The sequence below is a fragment of the Lithobates pipiens genome, unplaced genomic scaffold (assembly GCF_037356315.1).
Source record: "Lithobates pipiens isolate NorthernLeopardFrog02 unplaced genomic scaffold, aLitPip1_a1.2 Scaffold_16, whole genome shotgun sequence".
NCBI classification, from domain to species: Eukaryota; Metazoa; Chordata; class Amphibia; order Anura; family Ranidae; genus Lithobates; species Lithobates pipiens.
Window position 1 is genome coordinate 437,330,317 of NW_027507748.1, and position 22,101 is coordinate 437,352,417.

The following is a 22,101-nucleotide window of genomic DNA, read 5'->3' on the forward strand; positions in this document are numbered from 1 at the left end:
CAAACGTCGCTACTTAAAAAATCCCCATAGGCGACGCTTTAAATATTTTTTTACTGGTTACATGTTTTGAGTTGCAGAGGAGGTCTAGGACTAGAATTATTGCTCTCGCTCTAACATTCTCGGCGATACCTCACATGTGTGGCACATGCGAGCACATGGGGACATGGGCGCTTTAATTTTTATTTTATTTTTTTATTGTTCATTTTACTTTATTTATTTTAGTTTGACATTTTTTTTCCCAAAAATATATTTTTGATCACTTTTATTCCTATTACAAGAAATGTAAACATCCCTTGTAATAGGAATATGGGGTGACAGGTCCTCTTTACAGTGAAATCTGGGGGGTCAATATGACCCCACATCTCACCTCTAGGCTGGGAAGCCTGAAATAAAAAATAAAAAAAAGATTCTGGCTTTGATCGTACTGGCGAGTTGGTAGAAGCACCGGAGGGCGGTGAGGGGTGGGGGGCGTCTATGGCTGGGTATTTCAGGGTATCACCGAGTATGGCTGGGTATCTCTGAGTATGGCTGGGTATGGCAATTTATGGCAGGGTATTACAGAGTATTGGCGGGGTATTGGCGGGGTACTACAGAGTAATAGCAGGGTACTGCACTGCAGAGTAATGGCAGGGTACTGCACTGCAGAGTAATGGCGGGGTACTGCACTGCAGAGTAATGGCGGGGTACTGCACTGCAGAGTAATGGCGGGGTACTGCAGAGTAATGGCGGGGTACTGCACTGCAGAGTAATGGCAGGGTACTGCACTGCAGAGTAATGGCGGGGTACTGCACTGCAGAGTAATGGCGGGGTACTACAGAGTAATGGCAGGGTACTGCACTGCAGAGTAATGGCAGGGTACTGCACTGCAGAGTAATGGCGGGGTACTGCACTGCAGAGTAATGGCGGGGTACTGCAGAGTAATGGCGGGGTACTGCAGAGTAATGGCAGGGTACTGCAGAGTATGCACTGGTATTGCAGAGTATTGGCAGGGAATTGAGGGGTTAAATTCGGTGAGCAGCGATGTGGGCACTGCAGATGCAGCCCACATCGCTGCTGACACCGATCTCTTTCCCCTCCGCTGTACCGATCGGTACAGAAAGGGGAGGTAGGAACAGGCGTCATAACATGACGCCGGTTTGTTTCCAAGTGATCACTCCGTCATTTGACGGAGCAATCACGTGGTAAACGGCCGCTATGAGCGGCCGTTTACCGTGATGCGCCGGGTCCTATGGACCCGGCGGTCACGGATGCTCTCGAGTGCGCACACCTCGGGGCACGCGAGAGCAGAATTCTGGGAGGCCGTTAATTAACGGCCTCTCTGAGTTAAACAACCGCCCTGAAGCCGTTAATCGGCAATGGGCAGTTGTTAAGTGGTTAAAGCTAGATCACTAGCTATATAGGTGAGGTGAATATAGTGGTGTATACTGCAGTCAGGGCACAGACAACAACCACTACACAGCAGCAAGATAGGAAATCAGCCAAAAACGATTGGTGTGTACTGTGTTGAAGGTACACAGAACACCCACTGCTTCAGATGCAAAGTAACACACTACAGGAGGCCGCCTTAAAGGCGGCCTTATATAGTGTGGGGCGTGCACTACACAGCCTGAGCTATGATTGGCCACAGGCAGGATGCCTGTGGCCAATCATGGCTCTCCTCGCTGCCGGCGCTGCGATTGGCCAAGCATGCGGGGTCACAGTGCATGCTTGGCCAATCATCGGGCAGCAATGCACTGCGCCAACGCAGTGCATTGTGGTCCGCGCGCGCGTCACTCGAATTTTGACGCGAACGGCCAAAACGTTCGGAATTCGCCGAACGGCCGAACGGCCAATGTTCGAGTCGAACGTACGTTCGACTCGAACACGAAGCTCATCCCTAACCACCACCAAAGGCCCAATTTTTCTACCACTGTTCAACAATGGCATGTAATTACTATTCTTGATATAATATTTCACACCAGGGCCCATTCCAGCGCCCACCAAGAGTAACTGTAAGGACTTACTGTGTTGTGGCACCAGCACCACCACCACCACCACCAAAGGCCCAATTTTTCTACCACTGTTCAACAATGGCATGTAATTAAAATTTTTGATATAATAGTTCACAGCAGGGTGTTTCAGCGCCCACCAAGAGTAACTGTGAGGGCTTACAGTGTTGTGACAACACCAACACTTTAGGCCCAAATTTCTGCAGAGCATATAGGACAGGCCCCTACTTTCAAACATCCAACTTACAAATGACCCCTACTTGCAAACGGAAGGAGACAACAGGAAGTGAGATTAAATCTACCCCTAGGAAGGGAAATTCTCTCCTGTAAGAGTTAATATGGGGGAAACGTGTCTCCTCTCCACTGATGCTTTATCACCAATCCTTGCTTCACTATAAACCCAAAATTTTCAAAAAATATGTGTCATTGGGACAAAAAGTGAGGTGAAATCTTCTGAAGAGGTTCACAGACAGCAAAACAAATGTCACAGGGGTGATAACCCTTCCCTATGTTTTTCAAAAAGCTTAAAAATAGATTTTTTGTCTGGAGCTACACTTTAAAAATGTACCAGTTCAAAATGACAAACAGATTCTACTTAACAACAAACCTACGGTCCCTGTCTTGTTTGCACTGCCTGTATACTGCTGTTCAGAATATAGAGGGCCTGGGGGCCTTTCCTTTTTTTAATTTGGGTGCGGGATTCCCCTTAATATCCATACAAAACCCAAAGGGTCGGGCAATGGACGGGGGGGGGGGGGGGGGGGTTACCCATGCCATTTGTCTCTCTGATTTTCATCAGTATTGCCGGGACCAGACATTTCATTAAAGCTGCAATTTTAAATGATCTTTCCTGTTGACTCCATGGCAGCATACCTGTGTTAGAGCTCCGTCTCTACTCCACCTTCAGGACTAGCGAATAGCATAAATTAAAGGACATTGTCCCTCCCCCAACATTCTCCTTTTTGACTGGTGAAGAGTAGCAGTATGTCCATACCTCTGCAGTCAGCAGCGTCAGCTGGGTTAAGCCTCTCCTGTGCGCAGTCCCCGTTCTTGGGCCGAGATTAGCGCTGATTCGAGTGGGAACCCCTTCTGAGCATCTTTTGGGGTCTTGCAGAGTTTCCTCACAGGAACCTAATCTGCTGATAAATTCAAGAATGAACAGATGTTGGTGGAGACAGCAGGCGGATCAGCTTTCTTTCGGTTCCTTGGGTCAGGTTAGATTTTGTTCCTTTTAAATAAGAGCAGCATGATTTAATTGTTAGTGACAAGTATTTTTTTCTTTAAGAAAAATAAATAGGAGACAAATGAGTGAGGTGTTAAGACCAATGTAAAGTGTGTCCCCTTTAAGACTTTTATTCCCGGTCCGCCCAAACCAGTACTTGTTACCAGTAAGGGCTAAATTTAATGGATTTCAGGTTTTAATTTATTTAATTAATTAATGGTGTGTTCCCACCCTCTTTCCCTATAAAAGTTGGTGCCTTTGTGAGTTCAGGGCTGTGTCTCATAACCAGTGTGTGCCCTGCAGCTCAAAAGTGTTTCAACAAACAGGTATGTCTCACCTTTAAATCTCACTGCCATTGTGAATTTTTTTTTTGATATCTCTTTGGATTCTACTTTTTTTATTTTTTCCGTATTCCTCAGCTGGTCCTCCTGCCCCATAATTCACCATGAGCCATTCATCTCATAGCCAAGATCCTCTTGTATCCAATAGGTATGTGGACCACCTGCATGTGAGGATTTAAAAAAAAAAAGAAAAAAAAGAGTGCACCACTGATAAACCAACTTGGTTTGTTTCAGCCCTGTTCCTTCAAAGTGGTCCAGAAAATCTTCAAGGTGCCATGACAATGACGATAGTCCTTAGCAGAGGTCATGCTCTTCTCATCATAAATCTTCCAGAAGATCAGGATCCTATAGATGTTGTCATTCGCCTTCGCCTCCACCGTGGGCGTCAAGGAAAAAATGCTGGGCCTGTGGCGCGGTTCCACTCCCTGATAAGCTTGTTTGCAGAGACTGTCTCAGGGATTACGCAGCTAACCGGGAATTAGAAGGCCAACAGGTGGTTGACCTACTTAAGCAAACTGTGAGAGACTCTCTTTCTGAATTGACGGTCATGATTCCTGCTCACCTGGTTTCACAAGCTGCACAAGTGTTGGATGTAGACCCCGACGTAACGGGTGCATCGGCCGTTAGTACTCCTTTGCCTCCGTCAGGGAAAACAGCTAAACAAACTACACTGGAGTCTTCAGATGATACTTAACCATCTCCCTGGTTCAACCCTTTGTACAAGCAGTGAGGAGCACCATTGCCTGGGAAGACCCGGAAGAACCTCTTCAAAAATCTAAATCAAAAACCTATTTCCCATTCCTCAAGAGAAAGCAGATCTTCTTCCCATTAATGGGGGAGATCAGGGAGATCATAGAGGATGAGTGGAACAAAATTGACAAGAAGTTTTCTCTAGCCCACTTAACCATACTGTAGTGGTTGATGCGGCTGTAGTGCATCTGGCAAAAAAATGTAACACTGCCAATGGAGGATTCACTGTCTTTCAAGGATCCCCTAGGTAGACGTATTGACCTAGACCTCAAGAGGAGCTATCTAGTGGCAGGGTGGGCTTGCAGACCAGCCACTGCGCTGACATCTGTTTCCAATGCCATCTGGTCTTGGACGGAAAATGTTGAGACAGTCCTGCACCAAGGCGTTCCTAAAGATGACATAGTGAAAGCTCTGGAGGAGCTTAAGTTGGCGGTGGATTTCGTAGGAGAAGCTGCAATTGATACAATCCAGTGTTCAGCCATTTCAATGCTACACTCTGTTATGGCAAAGCGGGCCTTATGGCTAAAACCTTGGACAGCCGATCTAGCATCAAAGCAGAATTGGTGCAAGATTTCCTTCAATGGAAAATCTTTGTTTGGCGAGAAACTCTGCAAAGCAATCTCCAGAGTAACAGGGGGAAAATCTGGCTTACTTCCTCAGGACAGGAAGGTCCGGAGAACAAAGGCCTATTTATCACGATCCCGGCAATCAAATTCTAGAGACTTCAGACAGTCTTGCCCCTTTATGGACAACAAGAAATTGTGGAGAGGCACCCAGACTTCTTTTTTGGGAGCCAGAAAGAACAAGTCCCTCACTGCTCCCCAGGAGGGGACAAAGTCTTTTTGACGTCAAAGGGGCGGGGGCCCGGTTAAAAGGCTTTTTCCCCACCTGGGCCTCCAAGTGTCAAGACCCATGGGTCCTATCAACGATCCGGTAGGGTCACTTTTGGCTCTCAGCAGCCTCCTCACACGTCCTTCAATGAAACACAGTTACCAGCCTCCCCACAGAAACCACTGGCCTTAAACTAATTTTTGAAGTTCCTGCAGCCTCAAGGGGCGGGCAATACCCCCCCATCAGAGCGATTTACAGGTTTTTATTCCACCCTGTTCCTGGTACAGAAAAAAACAGGGGACTGGAGACCTGTAATAGATCTGAAGAAGATAAATCAATACATCCATCTTAAAAGCTTCAAGATGAAGTCGTTCCAAACGATCATCCAAACCATACAACCAGGAGATTGGCTAATATCGATAGACCTGCCGGATGCTTACCTCCACATCCCTATTCTACCATCCTTCCAAAAATACTTAAGGTTCGCAGTGGGTCATGTCCACCTGCAATTTCAGGCTCTGCCCTTCGGGCTGTGCACCTCCCCTCGAGTGTTCACAAAAGTATTGATATCTGTCTTGGCCCCTCAGAGAGAAGGGATTAAGAATTTATCACTACCTGGATGATATCCTCTTGCTGTCAAACAACCCAAGCCAGCTTATAGTCCACAGGGAGATTCTTCTTCAGTCATTGTCGGAGTTGGGGTGGCTGGTAAACCATCGGAAGAGCCAATTAGTTCCAACACAACAGATGGTTTACTTAGGAGAAATGTTCAATACGCTCATAGGCACAGTCTCTTAGGCCCAGATGAAGATGCAGGGCATCATTCAGAAGGTATCCAAGATCATACAGAGATCCCATCTGACAGTCTTAAAGTGTCTGAGCCTTATTGGCACAATGTCCTCGTGCATACCTCTAGTCCCATGATCTCACTGGCATAAGAGACACTTCCAGATGGGATTCTTAATACAATGGAGATGGCAACATCTTTCCCAGACAATCCATTTAACAATGCTAATGAGCAGGAGTCTACATTGGTGGACGAATCCAGAGAATCTCTCCCGGTTTCATTATTTGGGTACCCACTCATGGACCACAATTACGTCAGATACAAGTGGCCAGGGGTGGGGTGCCCATTGCAGAGAATTCAGGATTCAGGGAAGATGGTCCTTTCCCACCAGAGGGATAGTGTCCAACATCCTAGAAATGAGGGCAGCATTTCTAGCCTTAACCTCTTTTACATCTCAGGTCAAGGGATAGAGAGTACTTCTACGTTTGGACAACAAGGCTCATACCTTCAGAAACAAGGGGGCACCCACAGCAAGACACTTCTGAGGGAAGTGGAACCTATAATGCTCTGGGCAGAGAGGAACCTGGTAGACCTCAGGGCAATGTATCTCCCAGGCAAGATGAACACGGAGACAGATGTCTTATCAGGGAGGTTTGGGGACAACAATGAGTGGTCTCTCCATCCCCATGTGCGCAACCAAATCTCCAATCTATGGCAGAACCCACAGGTGGATCTCTTTGCTACGCAGGAGAATTGCAAACTCAGGAGGTTCTTCTCTTGCCTTCTACATCCACAGGCAGAAAGAGTAGTGCTATCTTGTCCTTAGACCTTCAAGACAGCTTATGCCTTTCCTCCTTGCCCACTCATTTTGAGGTTTCTCCTCAGACTCCTGAACGAACCAGTCCAAGTGCTAGCAGTGCTACCCTATTGGCCGAAGAGACCTTGGTTTCCACTAGCCATGCAACTCAGTGTGGATTCTCCGATCAGAATTCCTCCCATCCCACAGTTGTTGACCCATGGCAGGCTGGCCCATCCAGACCCACAGAAGCTGGATCTTCGTGTATGGAAGTTGAAAGGAGGAGGTTTAAATCATTAGGCTGTTCCCAAGAGATCATATCCACCTTGCTGAAAGCTAGAAAGCCTACAACCAACACAATCTATGCAAGAATTTGGGACAAGTTCTTATCCTATGCCACAGGGAAAGGATTTGATCCTATCTCTCCTTCCACAGCTGATGTTCTAAGTTTTCTGCAAACTGGTCTTGATTTGGGGCTCAGCCAGAGTTCCCTCAAGGCACAAGTGTCCGCAATTTCTGCAGAAACCAACACCAAGTGGGCAGACCCTCTAGTGGTTACGTTCCTCAGGGGAGTATTGAAGATGCGTTCTCTATCCAGATGTTCCTTCCCAAAGTGGGATCTTTCTTTAGCATTGGAAGTTCTATCTACTCATCCGTTTGTGCCAGTTGAAGAAGTCTCAATTTGGAATTTAACTTTAAAAACAACTTTTCTGTTGGCCATTACATCTGGCAGGAGGATTTCGGAACTCCACTTCCTAAGCATTGGGGATGAACATATATAATTTTTTCCAGATAGGATAGAACTTCGCCCCCTCAGAGGGTTAGCGCTTAAGGTCACCTCAACGGCAAATCTGTCAGAACCATGGGCATTACCAGTTTTTATGGACTCAGAATCAAACTCCTGTCATGAGTTGGACATATCCAAAGTCCTCAGGGCCTGCTTGGAAACCACAGCAAGTTTCAGGAATTATGAAAGATTACTCATTATCCCATAAGGAAAAAAAAGAGGAAAGGAAGCTTCTACCAGAACCTTGGCATCCTGGGTTGTCAAACTAATTCAGAAAACTTGGAACCTCCGGCTCAGGTGAATGTTCATTCAACAAGAGTGGTATCAGCTTCTTGGACAGTGAGGGCTAATGTTTCTTTGGAAACAATATGCAGGGCCTCCACTTGGTCTTTGCGACACACATTCCTTAAACACTATTGTGTTGATCCAGGAGCTCTTACGACCGTAGAGTTCAGGAGAAGAGCAGTTTGCGCTTCTATGTCTGTATCTGATTAAAAATGTTTTAGTTAAAGCATTAAACCTACCCGTGTGAGCTAGTTATTTATCACAGGTGTGCTGCCATGGAGGCACCAGGAAAACAGAAAATTGTATCATACTTACTGTAATTTTCCTTTCCTGGTGCCAATCCATGGCAGCATATGCTCCCACCCTCGGTATTCTATATTACGAAGAATGTTGGGGGAGGGACAATGTCCTTTAATTTATGCTATTCACTAGTCCTGAAGGTGGAGTAGGCGGAGCTCTATCACAGGTATGCTGCCATGGATTGGCACCAGGAATGGAAAATTACGGTAAGTATGATACAATTTTCTGTTTTATTCGTTTAAAAATGTAATTTTGTGCAGAGACTGTTCTAAGCACGGTAAACATGTGCCACTCTACAAGCATACTATAGACACCCCCAGGTACAATATTTAAAGGAATATTTCACATTTTTTTTACTTTAACCACTTCCTGACCGGCGCACAACGGTGTACGTTGGCAGAATGGAACGGACAAACATATGGGCGTACAGGTATGTCCCTTTCAGAATGCTGCTGTGAGTCTGGTCGAGGGTCCTGAGGAACTCGATCACCGTGGGGATACCAACGATCGTCTTACGGGGAGGCTGAACGGGGAGATGCCGATCTAAACAGCATCTCCCCATTCCGCCTAGCAACAAGTGACACTGATCACTCAGGTTGAACTGGATGAACTGGTGTCTTTATTCAACCTTAACCACTTTCAGACCGGACCATTTTGCTGGTAAATGACCAGAGGTCTTTTTACACTTTGGCACTGCGCTGCTTTAACTGGTAATTGCGCGGTCATGCAATGTTGTACCCAAACAAAATTTGCGTCCTTTTCTTCCCACAAATAGAGCTTTCTTTTGATGGTATTTGATTGCCTCTGCGATTTTTATTTTTTGCGATATAAACGTAAAAAGACCGCAAATTTTGAAAAAAAATGATATTTTCTACTTTTTGTTATTAGAAAAATCCAATAAACTCAATTTTAGTCATACATTTAGGCCAAAATGTATTCAGCCACATGTCTTTGGTAAAAAAAAAGTCAATAATTGTATATTTATTGGTTTGCGCAAAAGTTGTCACATCTACAAACTAAGGTACGTTTTCTGGAATTTACGCAGCTTTTAGTTTACGACTGCCTATCTCATTTCTTGAGGTGCTAAAATGGCAGGGCAGTACAAAACCCCCCCAAATGACCCCATTTTGGAAAGTAGACCCCCTAAGGAAATTGATAAGAGGCATGTTGAGCCCATTGAATATTTTATTTTTTTGCCTCAAGCGATTGAATAATGACAAAAAAAAAAATTTTTTTTTTTTTTACACAAAATTGTCACTAAATGATATATTGCTCACACATGCTATGGGCGTATGTGAAATGACACCCCAAAATAAATTCTGCTGCTTCTCCTGAGTACGGGGATACCACATATGTGGGACTTTTTGGGAGCCTAGCCGCGTACGGGGCCCCGAAAACCAAGCACCGCCTTCAGGCTTTCTAAGGGCGTAAATTTTTGAGTTCACTTCTCACTACCTATTACAGTTTTGAAGGCCATAAAATGCCAAGATGGCACAAAACCCCCACAAATGACCCCATTTTAGAAAGTAGACACCCCAAGCTATTTGCTGAGAGGCATGTTGAGTTCATGGAATATTTTATATTTTGCCACAAGTTGCGGGAAAATTACAAACTTTTTTTTTTTTTTTTCACAAAGTTGTCACTAAATGATATATTGCTCATGCATGCCATGGGCATATGTGAAATGACACCCCAAAATAAATTCTGCTGCTTCTCCTGAGTACGGGGATACCACATATGTGGGACTTTTTGGGAGCCTAGCCGCGTACGGGGCCCCGAAAACCAAGCACCGCCTTCAGGCTTTCTAAGGGCGTTACAGTTTTGAAGGCCATAAAATGCCAAGATGGCACAAACCCCCCCAAATGACCCCATTTTGGAAAGTAGACACCCCTAAATTTAGGGGTACACTAGTGAGACTAGGTAATAAATGGCGGGTGCCCTGAAACTATAAAAAAATAACTAACCAACCAGCGTCACCTGTAACAGTTATATGGTGATCACTGGTGAAAGGGTTAACTAGGGGGCAATCAGGGGGCTTTATGCGGTAGTATATGGGGGTCCCTGGCGCTATAAAAAGCTGCAGCGAACCTAAATACCTACCTGCCTAACTAGCGTCACCTGTGACACTAATACAGCGATCAGAAAAACGATCGCTTATTAGGCTGGGTTCACACTGGAGCGATGCGGGAACGCCACGAATGCGCGGCGGGTTCCCGCATCGCATGCCTCCCGGCGGCAGTTCACACTGCCCTATGCGAACTGCTGGGAGTGTCAGTGAAATGTTACTGACACCCCCAGATCAGTTCGCATATCGCAGTGCGATCTGCAAACTCGGATCGCATGGTGTGAACACCCATGCGATCCGATTCTGCTGCGGGCCAAAAAAAGGGTCCCGTGCGAATTTGCGGCGGGTGCGGCGGGTGTGGCGGGTGCGGCGGGTGCGGCGAATGGCTGAACTCGAATCGCACAGAGATCGGATGTGATTTGCACTGCAGTGCGGTGCGAATCACATCCGTTCTCATAAACCGCTGCAATGTGAACCCAGCCTTAGTGACACTGGCGACGGGGGGTGATCACGGGGTTAAACCTTTATTGGGGGGGTTAGGGGGGTACCTTAGAACTAAAGGGGGCTAACCCTAACTGCCCTAACAGGTATTAGTCACAAATGACACCCGCCGGGTGATCAGGGGGTTAAACCTTTATTAGGTAATAAATGGCGGGTGCCCTGAAACTATAAAAAAATAACTAACCAACCAGCGTCACCTGTAACAGTTATATGGTGATCACTGGTGAAAGGGTTAACTAGGGGGCAATCAGGGGGCTTTATGCGGTAGTATATGGGGGTCCCTGGCGCTATAAAAAGCTGCGGCGAACCTAAATACCTACCTGCCTAACTAGCGTCACCTGTGACACTAATACGGCGATCAGAAAAATGATCGCTTATTAGGCTGGGTTCACACTGGAGCGATGCGGAAACGCCGCGAATCCGCGGCGGGTTCCCGCATCGCATGCCTCCCGGCGGCAGTTCACACTGCCCTATGCGAACTGCTGGGAGTGTCAGTGAAATGTTACTGACACCCCCAGATCAGTTCGCATATCGCAGTGCGATCTGCAAACTCGGATCGCATGGTGTGAACACCCATGCGATCCGATTCTGCTGTGGGCCAAAAAAAGGGTCCCGTGCGAATTTGCGGCGGGTGCGGCGGGTGTGGCGGGTGCGGCGAATGGCTGAACTCGAATCGCACAGAGATCGGATGTGATTTGCACTGCAGTGCGGTGCGAATCACATTCGTTCTCATAAACCGCTGCAATGTGAACCCAGCCTTAGTGACACTGGCGACGGGGGGTGATCACGGGGTTAAACCTTTATTGGGGGGGTTAGGGGGGTACATTAGAACTAAAGGGGGCTAACTCTAACTGCCCTAACAGTTATTACAGTCACAAATGACACCAATGCAAAAAAAAAAAAAAAATGACATTGGTGTCACTGTGACTGGGGGGGCAGGGGTAATTGGGGGGGTGATCGGGGGGTAAAGGGGGGGTGTGAGTGTGCCTGGCATGTTCTACTGTGTGTGTAGAGTGTTGGTGCAACTCACCGATCCGCTCTCCTCCGTGTCGGAACGAAAAATACCGACACGGAGGAGAGAATACATCACTTCCTCTCCTGTGTTTACATTACAGGAGAGGAAGTGATGTCACGGGGGATTTCTATTCGTCGGGAGCGATCGCGAGGGGGTGGCCATGAATGAATGGCCGCCCCCTCGTCCCGGATCGCTCCCGGACGAAAACCGACCGCCGCAGGCACCGGGCGGGGGCCCGATCGGGCCCCCGACCCGCGGGAGGCAAGGGACGTACATGTAAGCCCTTATGCCTGCCCGTGCCATTCTGCCGACGTACATCGGCGTGCGGCGGTCGGCAACTGGTTAATAACTATCTAAGTATGTAACTATGTAACTGTGATTGGAGCAGAGATCAGTGTTCGCTAGCACACAGCCACGCCCCCCCCCACGGTTAGTAACACGCCCCTAGGACACACTTAACCTCTACACTGCCACACCCTGGTTAACCCCTTCACTGCCAGTGTCATTTACACAGGAATCAGTGCATTTGTATAGCACTGATTGCTGTATAAATGACAATGGTCCCAAAAATGTGTAAACAATGTCCGAAAAATGTCCGATGTATCTGCCATAATGTCGCAGTCACAATAAAAATTGCTGATCGCTGCCATTACTAGTAAAAAAAAAATATTAATAAAAATACCATAAAACTATCCCCTATGTTGTAATCGCTGTAAATTTTGTACAAACCAATCAACAATCGCTTATTGCAATTTTTTTTTTTTACCAAAAATATGTAGAAAAATACGTATCAGCCTACATTGAGGAAAAAAATTTTTTTTTTTATATATTTTTGGGGGATATTTATTATAGCAAAAAGTAAAAAATAATGCATTTTTTTCAAAATTGTCGCTCTTTTTTTGTTTATAGCGCAAAAAATAAAAACCGCAGGGGTGATCAAATACCACCAAAAGAAAGCTCTATTTATGGGAAATAAAGGACGTCAATTTTGTTTGGGAACCATGACACATGACCATGCAATTGTCAGTTAAAGCGACGCTGTGCCGAATCGCAAAAAGTGGTCTGGTCTTAAGCCAGCAAAAGGGTTCGGTCTGAAAGTGGTTAAGCATCATTAAAATCACTGCTCCCAAAAAAAAACAGCAGTTTTTAGAACAGTTTTTTGCATTGATACATGTCCCCTGGGGCAGGACTCGGGTCCCCAAACCCTTTTTAGGACAATAACGTGCATATTAGCCTTTAAAATTAGCGCTTTTGATTTTGAACGTTTGAGTCACATAGACTGTAATGGGGTTATAAAGTTTGCACAAATTTTCGGTCCGTTCGCAGGTTCTGGTGCGAACCGAACCGGGGTGTGTTCGGCTCATCCCTAAGCGCTGGGTACAGGACTACATAATACACAGAGTGCTGGGAACAGGACTACATAATACACAGAGCGCTGGGTACAGGACTACATAAGGCTGCATTCACACCTGAGCGTAGCGTTTTCAAGCGTTTTTTGCGGCGTTTTTTGTGGCGTTTTTTACCGCGATTTGCCGCGATTTTGTGCAGGGCAAAAGGTCACCAATGTTAAAAGAAGAAAAACGCCCAAATCTGCTCAATTCGAGTGACAAAAAAGGGTCCGGAACTTGTTTGAGCTTCAGGCGTTCGGCTTCAGGCGACATGTAGTGGAGATGTGAACCATCTCCATTGAGAATAATAGAATTTTTCCCCTCTAGCGTTTTGTAGCTTCCGGCTTCAAGCTACAAAATGCTCAGGTGTGAATGGGGTCTAATACACAGAGCACTGCCCAAAGGAATGCATAATACACAAAGTGCTGGGCACAGGACTGCATAATACACAGAACGCTGGGAACAGGACTACATAATACACAGAACGCTGGGAACAGGACTACATAATAGACAGAGCGCTGGGCACAGGTCTAGATGATACACAGAGTGCTGGACACAGGACTGCATAATACACAGAGTGATGGGCACAGAACTGCATAATACACAGAGCGCTGGGCACAGGACTGCATAATACACAGGGGGGTGTTAGGCATAGAGTGCAGGGTTCAGAGGTTTGCTATGCACAGAGGACACTTCTGCCCCCACATCCATAGCTCACCTCTGCACCCTTCTCTCACAGATTATCTCTGCAGCCACCTCTTAGCCCTTCCCCCACAACAGCTAAACTCTCCATCTCTCCATGCAGCTATATCTGCTTTGACCCCTGCTCACCCACTACCTTCACCTGTGTACAAACAGACCCCCCCCCCCCCCCCATCAGCTCACCTCCTGCTTTCAGCCCTGCACACAATACATTTTTGGCTTTGTCTCTCCTCCACTGAACAGCAGCAGGCCAGGAGCGAGCAGCAGGAGGGGTCAGAATCCGAGCCACCAGGCTGTTTCTCAGCCAGCATGGGATGCTCTGTCTATGTTAATCCAGCCCTGAATCCGGGAACAAAACTGGGGACAGACTTGGTCCTCAGTTTGGAGACTGTCCCCAGAAACCAGGAATGTCTGGTCACCCTATGTTAAGAGGGCAATGTCTCCTTCTCCATGTTTCTATAGTCCGGCACCTGGCCACACAGTGTAGACTTAGAAAGAACTTTTCTCAGTGAAGGAGAAGGGAGGAGGGGGCAGGTCCCCGACAGGCCATCTTCACTGTTCTGCCCGCTTATAATATTACTACTACTACTAATAATAATAATAACAATAATACTAAGAATAGTATGTACCAAAAACACATACATACTTACAATATTTTATTTAGGTACTGTAAATGTAAATTAATAAGTTATGTAATAGTTAATATTTAATTTTTGCTAACAAATATGCTGCTTCTGTAAACAAGCAATTAAAACACAAAGCCATCAGACATTACTGAATCATTCTATTCATTGTAAAAAATAATTAATATATTATGTTAATAAATCTGTGAGTGCTTGATGTAAATTGTATATAATGCTCAAATTAAAATATTAACAAATTCTACAGTACTGCCTTTGTCATTATTGTATTTGATACTATCAAAGTGGCACTTACATGGCTATTCACAAGGTGGCAACATTGTCAAAGCATATGTATTCATTCTCAGGCACCACACCTAGTCACAATACACTGCTTGTGATCCTAAGTGTGTCAGATTTTACAACTCAGAGATCTATGTAAAAATTGGGCGGACTAACTTGCACGAGACAAACCTGCCATCGAATAGTATATGCTTTTCAATCAAAGAAAATGAATCCTATCTTAAACAAATACTCTGACCAGGTGACTCCTTCAACAAACAGGAACATAATTTCCAACACTAATACTGAAAGAATTGCCTTCTGCACATTTTGTGTTTTGCTTTCTTCCTCTGTAACAAAAATGAAATGAGCTTATAGAAATTACCAATGTGCAATGAAAATACCATTTTATGTGGATGAGATGATGCTTCTTCAAATTATTTTTGTTATAGTACATAGGAATCCTTAATTTCTGTTTGAGAATGGAAATCCTTCACTTTCTTATTCTTCTAATGATTCTAAACAGCACAACTGGAAGCACAGATATGACTGCAGGGATTACAAAAAATCCAGAAGTTGAGGAAAGAATACATACCTTTTCTGTGGATTACAGCCTGGTCCAAATCCCTTATGAAATCACCCTATGGATCATCCTCGCTTCCTATGCTAAAATTGGTAAGTTCCTAATATGATCATGTCCTGCTTGACTTTTTGGCTTGCATTTCTTGCCATATTTAACATTCTCTAGAATTCCTAAAATGAATTATATGTTTTATCAGTATGTACATACAGTATATATACGGTATATATTATACAGTATGCTTTTTTTTTACTATGGTGCACTACATCGTTCAAAGCAAAGTAGGCATTGTTATACAGTAAATCCTACACATGCTACAATCAAAGGCTGGGTACAAAATTGATAATATTGTATAACGAAAATGCAGATAGATATCTACAGTACTCTGCAAAAATTTTAAGCAGGTGTGAAGAAATGCTGGTAAGTAAGAATCCTTTCAAAAATATATATTTTAATTGTTTATTTTTATCATTTTTCAAAATACAAAGTAAGGGAAAAAAGAAAAATCAAAATTAAATCGATATTTGGTGTGTCTACCTTTTGGTTTTAAAGCAGCATCAATTCTTACATTTGCACACTTTGATTAACAAATGATTAACAAATAATTCCAAGCAGGTGCTAATGATCATCCATTTCATATGTATGTTGAAACACAGTCAATACCTGAAACAGAAAGAGCTCTGTAGGAGGTTTAAAACTGGGTGAGGAACAGCCAAGCCACTAAGCAGAGAAAGGTGAGGTTGTGGAAGACAGTTTCATGTCACAGGTCATACACCATGGCAAGACTGAACACAGCAACAAGACACATAGTAGCTATACTGCATCAGCAAGGTCTCAACCAGGCAAGAGTTTCAAAGCAGACTGGGATTTCAAACAAATGGGCAACATTGAGGAAAGTAGACGTAGTAGTCAGCCAAGGATACTTAAAGCGGAGTTCCACTCAAAAGTGGAACTTCCACTCATCCGTCTCTCCCCCCCCCCTTCTGGTGCCACATTTGACACCTTTTAGGGGGGATGGGGGAATGGGTACCTGTTTACCCCACTTTCGGAAAAATAGCCCGCGGTCCCCTTTCCCAGATGTTCAGGCCCCCTCCTTCTTCCTCTGCCATTGGAAGGAATTAGACAGCGCAGTAGGGGACCAGCTGTGGAGCCGGGGGGCTTATTAGAATTTGGAATTTCCCTTTAACACACAGCTCCTGTTCCCCCCCCCCCCCCCCATTGTGAATGAGTATGGGGCACATAGTACCCCTACTGATTCACCAAAAAAGTGCAAAAAGTGAGTAAAGACACTACACAAGTTTTTGACAATTCCTTTAGTAAAAAATAAAATAAAAAATGTCTCCTGAAAGTAGATCCATTGTCAATCACGATGCCGCACGCACCGCCGCCGGACCCGGAAAAGGAAGAAAAAAACCCCTCAGCTTGCTCGTCCCCCCCCCCCCGTTTTCAAGCCTACTGGGCTGCAAGCTCCTATAAGGGTCTGGTATGGATTTTGAGGGGACCCCACACCATTTAAAAAAAAAATTGCCATGGGTTTCCCATTAAAATCTGTACCAGACTCGAAGGTGCATGTGATATTTAAGAAAAATGTGTCTGGGCACCTAAATACCACATGCAAGCTGCTTTAATGAATGGAGCCCATTATGGTTTACTCCCTTAAAGTGGAACTTTAAGCAGAAAATTAAGTTCTGCTAGAACACTTCATGCTGGTCCCTTTTGTGGGTATTGCTATATTAAGCATGAAAATAAAAAGTGCCTATACTGTTTAAAATCCAGTAATACACTGTGCCACCCTGCACTGCACATGCTCCCATTTTTGGCATTGACATTTTTGCCATTGTGCTGGAAATCAGAGCCACTATAGACTATATAGGCTGACAGCTTAAAGATTTACTGCTGCTCTGGGCAGCAGCAAAATGGCAGCCTCCACCAAGAAGAAACAGGAGAAATGCTGGTGGCAATTTACAGCACACACTCATTTTGGTAGCATAATTCTTAATGTGCAATATATGTTCCTTGCTAAAGAACATCATTTTTTAAAATCTATTTGTTATTGGTAAAGTTCCGCTTGAAATTATTATAGTTGAACTCTACAGCAAGACATTTAGATTTAGACAATAATTTTAGGATGTTTTGTTATTTGTATAGACTAAATACTGAACTGGGGCTTTGAATGTGCAGAGCCCAAACTGGTTAAATCAATTCAATAAATATTGTGTTGTATTTTTCCTAAATAATATAATTTTATTTCATAGGATTTCATCTGTATCACAAATTGCCAGCAATAATGCCTGAGAGCTGCATTCTGATAGCTATTGGTGTACTACTGGGAGGAATCATTTTTGGGACAGATCACAAAGCGCCACCTGCAATGAGAACTGACATTTATTTCCTTTATCTGCTGCCTCCAATTGTGCTTGAAGGGGGATACTTTCTACCCACCCGCCCCTTTTTTGAGAACATTGGAAGCATTATTTGTTGGTCTGTAATTGGGACACTTATTAATGCCTTTGGCATTGGTCTTTCTCTATATGCCATTTGCCAGATAGAAGTTTTTGGATTAACTGATATCAATCTACTACAAAGTTTGCTCTTTGGAAGCCTGATATCAGCAGTTGATCCGGTGGCTGTCCTTGCTGTCTTTGAGGAGATATCTGTAAATGAACAGCTATATATGATGATCTTTGGAGAATCTCTGCTGAATGATGGAATAACAGTGGTAAGTGATTTGTTTTATGTAACTAAATGGTACACAGACAAACAAGAAAAAGACACAGTGACTATATTTGTGTAGATGCACCATTCAGCTTTCTCAATCAAAGGATCACTGCCTTTGCCATCACATAAACCATATTTGTTTAAATGCAATAGGCCACGTTTATTATAATGTAATACAAAATAAAAAAAAGTCTGTACTTTCAAATTTGATTCAAACATACACTGTAAAATTGACAGTGAACATTAAAAGTTTGTATCGGATTGAATTGAGGATAGAGTATAGCACAGAAATTAGACCAATGTGTATAGGACAAATTTACTCTCAAAGACATTGTAAGGAATACAATTATTTAATTGAAGTGATGTAATAAAGTCTAATAGTTTTAGACCCAAGAACAAAAAATTTATATTTCACAGCTTAAACTGTGGCGACTGCATTCGTTTTCTTTTTTCTCCCATTTTTAAAAATCATTTAATTTCAATCATTCTTTATCGGTTATTTTTAATTATTTAAATGGTCCAATACAGCAAATAACAGCTGATAAACATATATATAGAGTGGACATTGGATATAAAGGGAAAAAAAGGTGAGTATGGCCCAGTAGGGCTAGTCAGAGAGGGTAGGGAGAACAGAGGGAAAGCAGAGTCTACAGGTATAGGGGTAGTTTATTTAAAAAAAATCAGTCAGGGCATTTGAGTTAAGAGTATAATAAGCTGATCAGTGTCAAATATTATTAGATCAAGTGCAGAGATGGATTTTTGGTGTAAACAAAAAGTGAAATAAAACAGAAAAGGAAGGAGAGGGCCTAAGGAGACATATATAAAAATATAATGGTTTAGAGTTTAAAAGAACAACCAGAGTGTCCCAGCCAGGAGAACTATTGGTGGTGGAATCTTTTTTTGCAGACGATAGGCTTTAGTGAAGGAATATTCATAAAAGGCTTGGTCATTTAAAACGGGTATGATCATTGTGGTTTCAGGGGGGTGTTGGTGTTTTCCAGTTATGGGCAATGAGTAGACAGGCTGTGACAAAATGTGTAAGTACAGCATCAAAATCTGAGGGCCAGGAATCCATATCTAAACCTAGTGAAACAACTTTAGGATTGGGTAAAATATGAAGTCCAGTAACACAGGATATGAATGAAAAAACTTGAGGCCGAATGTTCAGTATGACAGCGGTAATGCCACCAATATGAAATGTTGATCCTGGGGCTCTGCAATGCCTCCAGCATAAAGGAGATTGTGTAGGATAAAATGAAGTAATCATTACAGGGGTAAAGTACCAATCATATAAGAGTTTCTGGGAAGCTTCCCAGTGTTTAATGTATCTTGAATATTTCAGGGGTAGGGAAGATGCTGTTTGCTATTGTTGTGGAGTAGCTGTAAAACTAAGTTCTATGGCTCAGGATTGTAGCATAGTTGATTTTTCCGAAGAGGATGGGGCATTTAGAATAGCATATATCGGCGCAATGCTTTTACAGTTAAGTTGTATAGATTCATATAATTGCGATAATATATGCAATAGACTCTGCGCTAAGAGTTAACGTTCGGTGTGGCTGCCTGCACAATGACTACTAACCAAGTGTAATCCAAATTTAAAAACCACAGGTGTGTGTGCTATCGCTACAATATACACGTGATCAAATTTCAACCAAATACTGTGCATACAATACCTTGCAAATGTATTCATACCCCTTGAAATGTTCCACGTTTTGTGATGTTACAACCAAAAACGTAAATTTATTTTATTGGGATTGTATGTGATAGACCAACACAAAGTAGCGCATAACTGTGAAGTGGAGGGGAAATGATAAATGGTTTTCAAAATATTTACAAATAAATATGTGTAAAGTGTAGCGTGCATTTGTATTCAGTCCCCCCAATACTTTGTAGAGCCACCTTTCACTGCAATTACAGCTGCAAGTCTTTTTGGGGATGTCCCTTCAGATTTTCCCATCTAGAGAGTGACATTTTTGCCCATTCTTATGTGCAAAATAATTAAGCTCTGTCAGATTGGATGGATAGCATCTGTGAAAATGTTCAAGTCTTGCCATAGATTCTCAATGGGTCATTCTAAAGCCCCGTACACACGAGAGGACTTATGTCCGACAGACTTCCGAAGGAGTTCTGCCGGAGTTCTGCCGGAGTTCCGACAGAGTTCTGATGGACTTTTTGACTGAGTGGACTTGGCCACACACAATCACACTAAACTCCGACGGATTCGAACGTGATGACGTACGACTGGACTCGAATAAGGAAGTTCATAGCCAGTAGCCAATAGCTGCCCTAGCGTCGGTTTTAGTCCGTCGGAATAGCATACACACGAGCGAATTTTTCGAAGGGACCGGGTCCGGCGGAGTTCCGTCGGAAAAATTTGAAGCATGTTCCATATTCTAAAGTCCGTCAGACTTTGGCGAATCAAAAGTCCGTTGCAGCCCACACACGATAGAATAGTCTGACGGAATCAGTCCGTCGAACTTTGGATGTTGAAAAGTCCGCTCGTGTGTACGCGACATAACACATGAATATGCTTTGATCTACCATTACATTGTAGCCCTGGCTGTATGTTTAGGGTCGTTGTCCTTCTGGAAGGTAAACCTCTGCCCTAGTCTCAAGTGTTTTGCAGACTCTAACAGGTTTTCTTCTAAGATTGCCCTATATTTGGCTCCATCCATCTTTCCATCAACACTGATCAGCTTCCATGTCCCTGCTGAAGAAAAGCATCCCCACAATATGATTCTGCCACCACCATGTTTCACGGTGGAGATGATGTGCTCAGGGTGATGTGCAGGGTTTTCCTGCCACACATAGCATTTTTCATTTAGGCCAAAAAAGTTCAGTTTTGGTTTCATCAGTCCAGAACCTTCTTCCACATATTTGCTGTGTTCCCCACATGGCTTCTCGCAAACTGCAAATGGGACTCCTTATGGCTTTCTTCCCGCCACTTTTCCATAAAGGCCAGATTGGTGGAATGCACAACTAATAGTTGTCCTGTGGACAGATTCTCCCACAGCTCCTCCAGAGTTACCATGGGCCTCTTGGCTGCTTCTCTGATTAATGCTTTCCTTACCTTGCCTGTCAGTTGATGTGGCCGGCCATGTCTTGGTAGCTTTGCAGTTGTGCCATACTCGTTTTATTTTTTATAACCTAACCATGCTTTACATTTTTCCACAACTTTATCCCTGACAAATGCATGCCACACTTTTCAGATATTTATTTGTAAAACGTTTTGAAAAACATTTATTATTTTCCTTCCACTTCACAATTATGTGCCACTTTGTGTTGGTCTAACTCTATCACATAATATCCCAATAAAATACATTTAAATTTTTGGTTGTAACATGACAAAATGTGGAAAATGTCAAGGGGTATGAATACTTTTTCATGGCATTTTATATAAATCAACAATAAATAAATAAATAAAGGATTTGTATATCATAAAGTGCTAGAATGTTCATACAATTCATATAATAACGTGCTAACGTCCATTCAAAAAAGTAACTCAAATGTGTCAAACATATGACCCAATCCATTCTGCTTCAGAAAGTGCTATGTGCTATAAACTTCAAAACTTAAAAAATAAAGTGCTCTGTGTGCAGGTCACCTCTCTATGCTCATTTCCTTTTACCTACACACTCCCCAGACCCAAGATTTTATGCTTGCTTTGTATATAGCCGCAGACATTTTTCCCTGGTAATATCCAAGGTGTTTCACCAGATCAGAACTAATATTCTTTTCTACTTTTTTACTTCTTTTCATATGCCTATAACCTTCATTCAAGTTGTCTCCACTAGTAGTTTTCCTCTGGGTGATGTTGTGATGTTTGCAGATTAGGGGAAAATAAACCAGGCAAAATACCCCATAGTGTGATTCTGTTTATTGAAAGACAATAAAAAAAAGTGGAATCACAATATGGGGTATTTTGTCTGGTTTATGTTCCCCTACCATGCACGCATCACTGCATCACCTAGAGGAGTACTACTAGTAAACACAACTTGAATGAAGGCTATGGGCATAAGAAAAGCGAGCATACTCTATTAGTTCTTATCTGGTGAAACGCAGTGGAGATTACCAGGGAAAAATGGCTTTGGATTTATGCAAAGCGAGCATAACATTTTGGGCATAGTGAGTGTGTAGGGAAAA

At 43.6% G+C, this 22,101-nt stretch overlaps 1 protein-coding gene across 1 annotated transcript in view; it reads left to right on the forward strand.

Moving 5' to 3' along the window:
- The first annotated feature begins 14,840 nt into the window (after positions 1-14,840).
- The window catches only part of SLC9A4 (solute carrier family 9 member A4), a 90,674-nt gene continuing 83,413 nt past the window's right edge, over positions 14,841-22,101 (forward strand). Inside the window, exons 1-2 of the mRNA XM_077482670.1 lie at positions 14,841-15,335; positions 17,496-17,959. Of these exons, the coding sequence (XP_077338796.1) occupies positions 15,143-15,335; positions 17,496-17,959 (657 nt within the window). The 5' untranslated portion in view covers positions 14,841-15,142. The remainder of the gene's footprint in view (positions 15,336-17,495; positions 17,960-22,101) is intronic.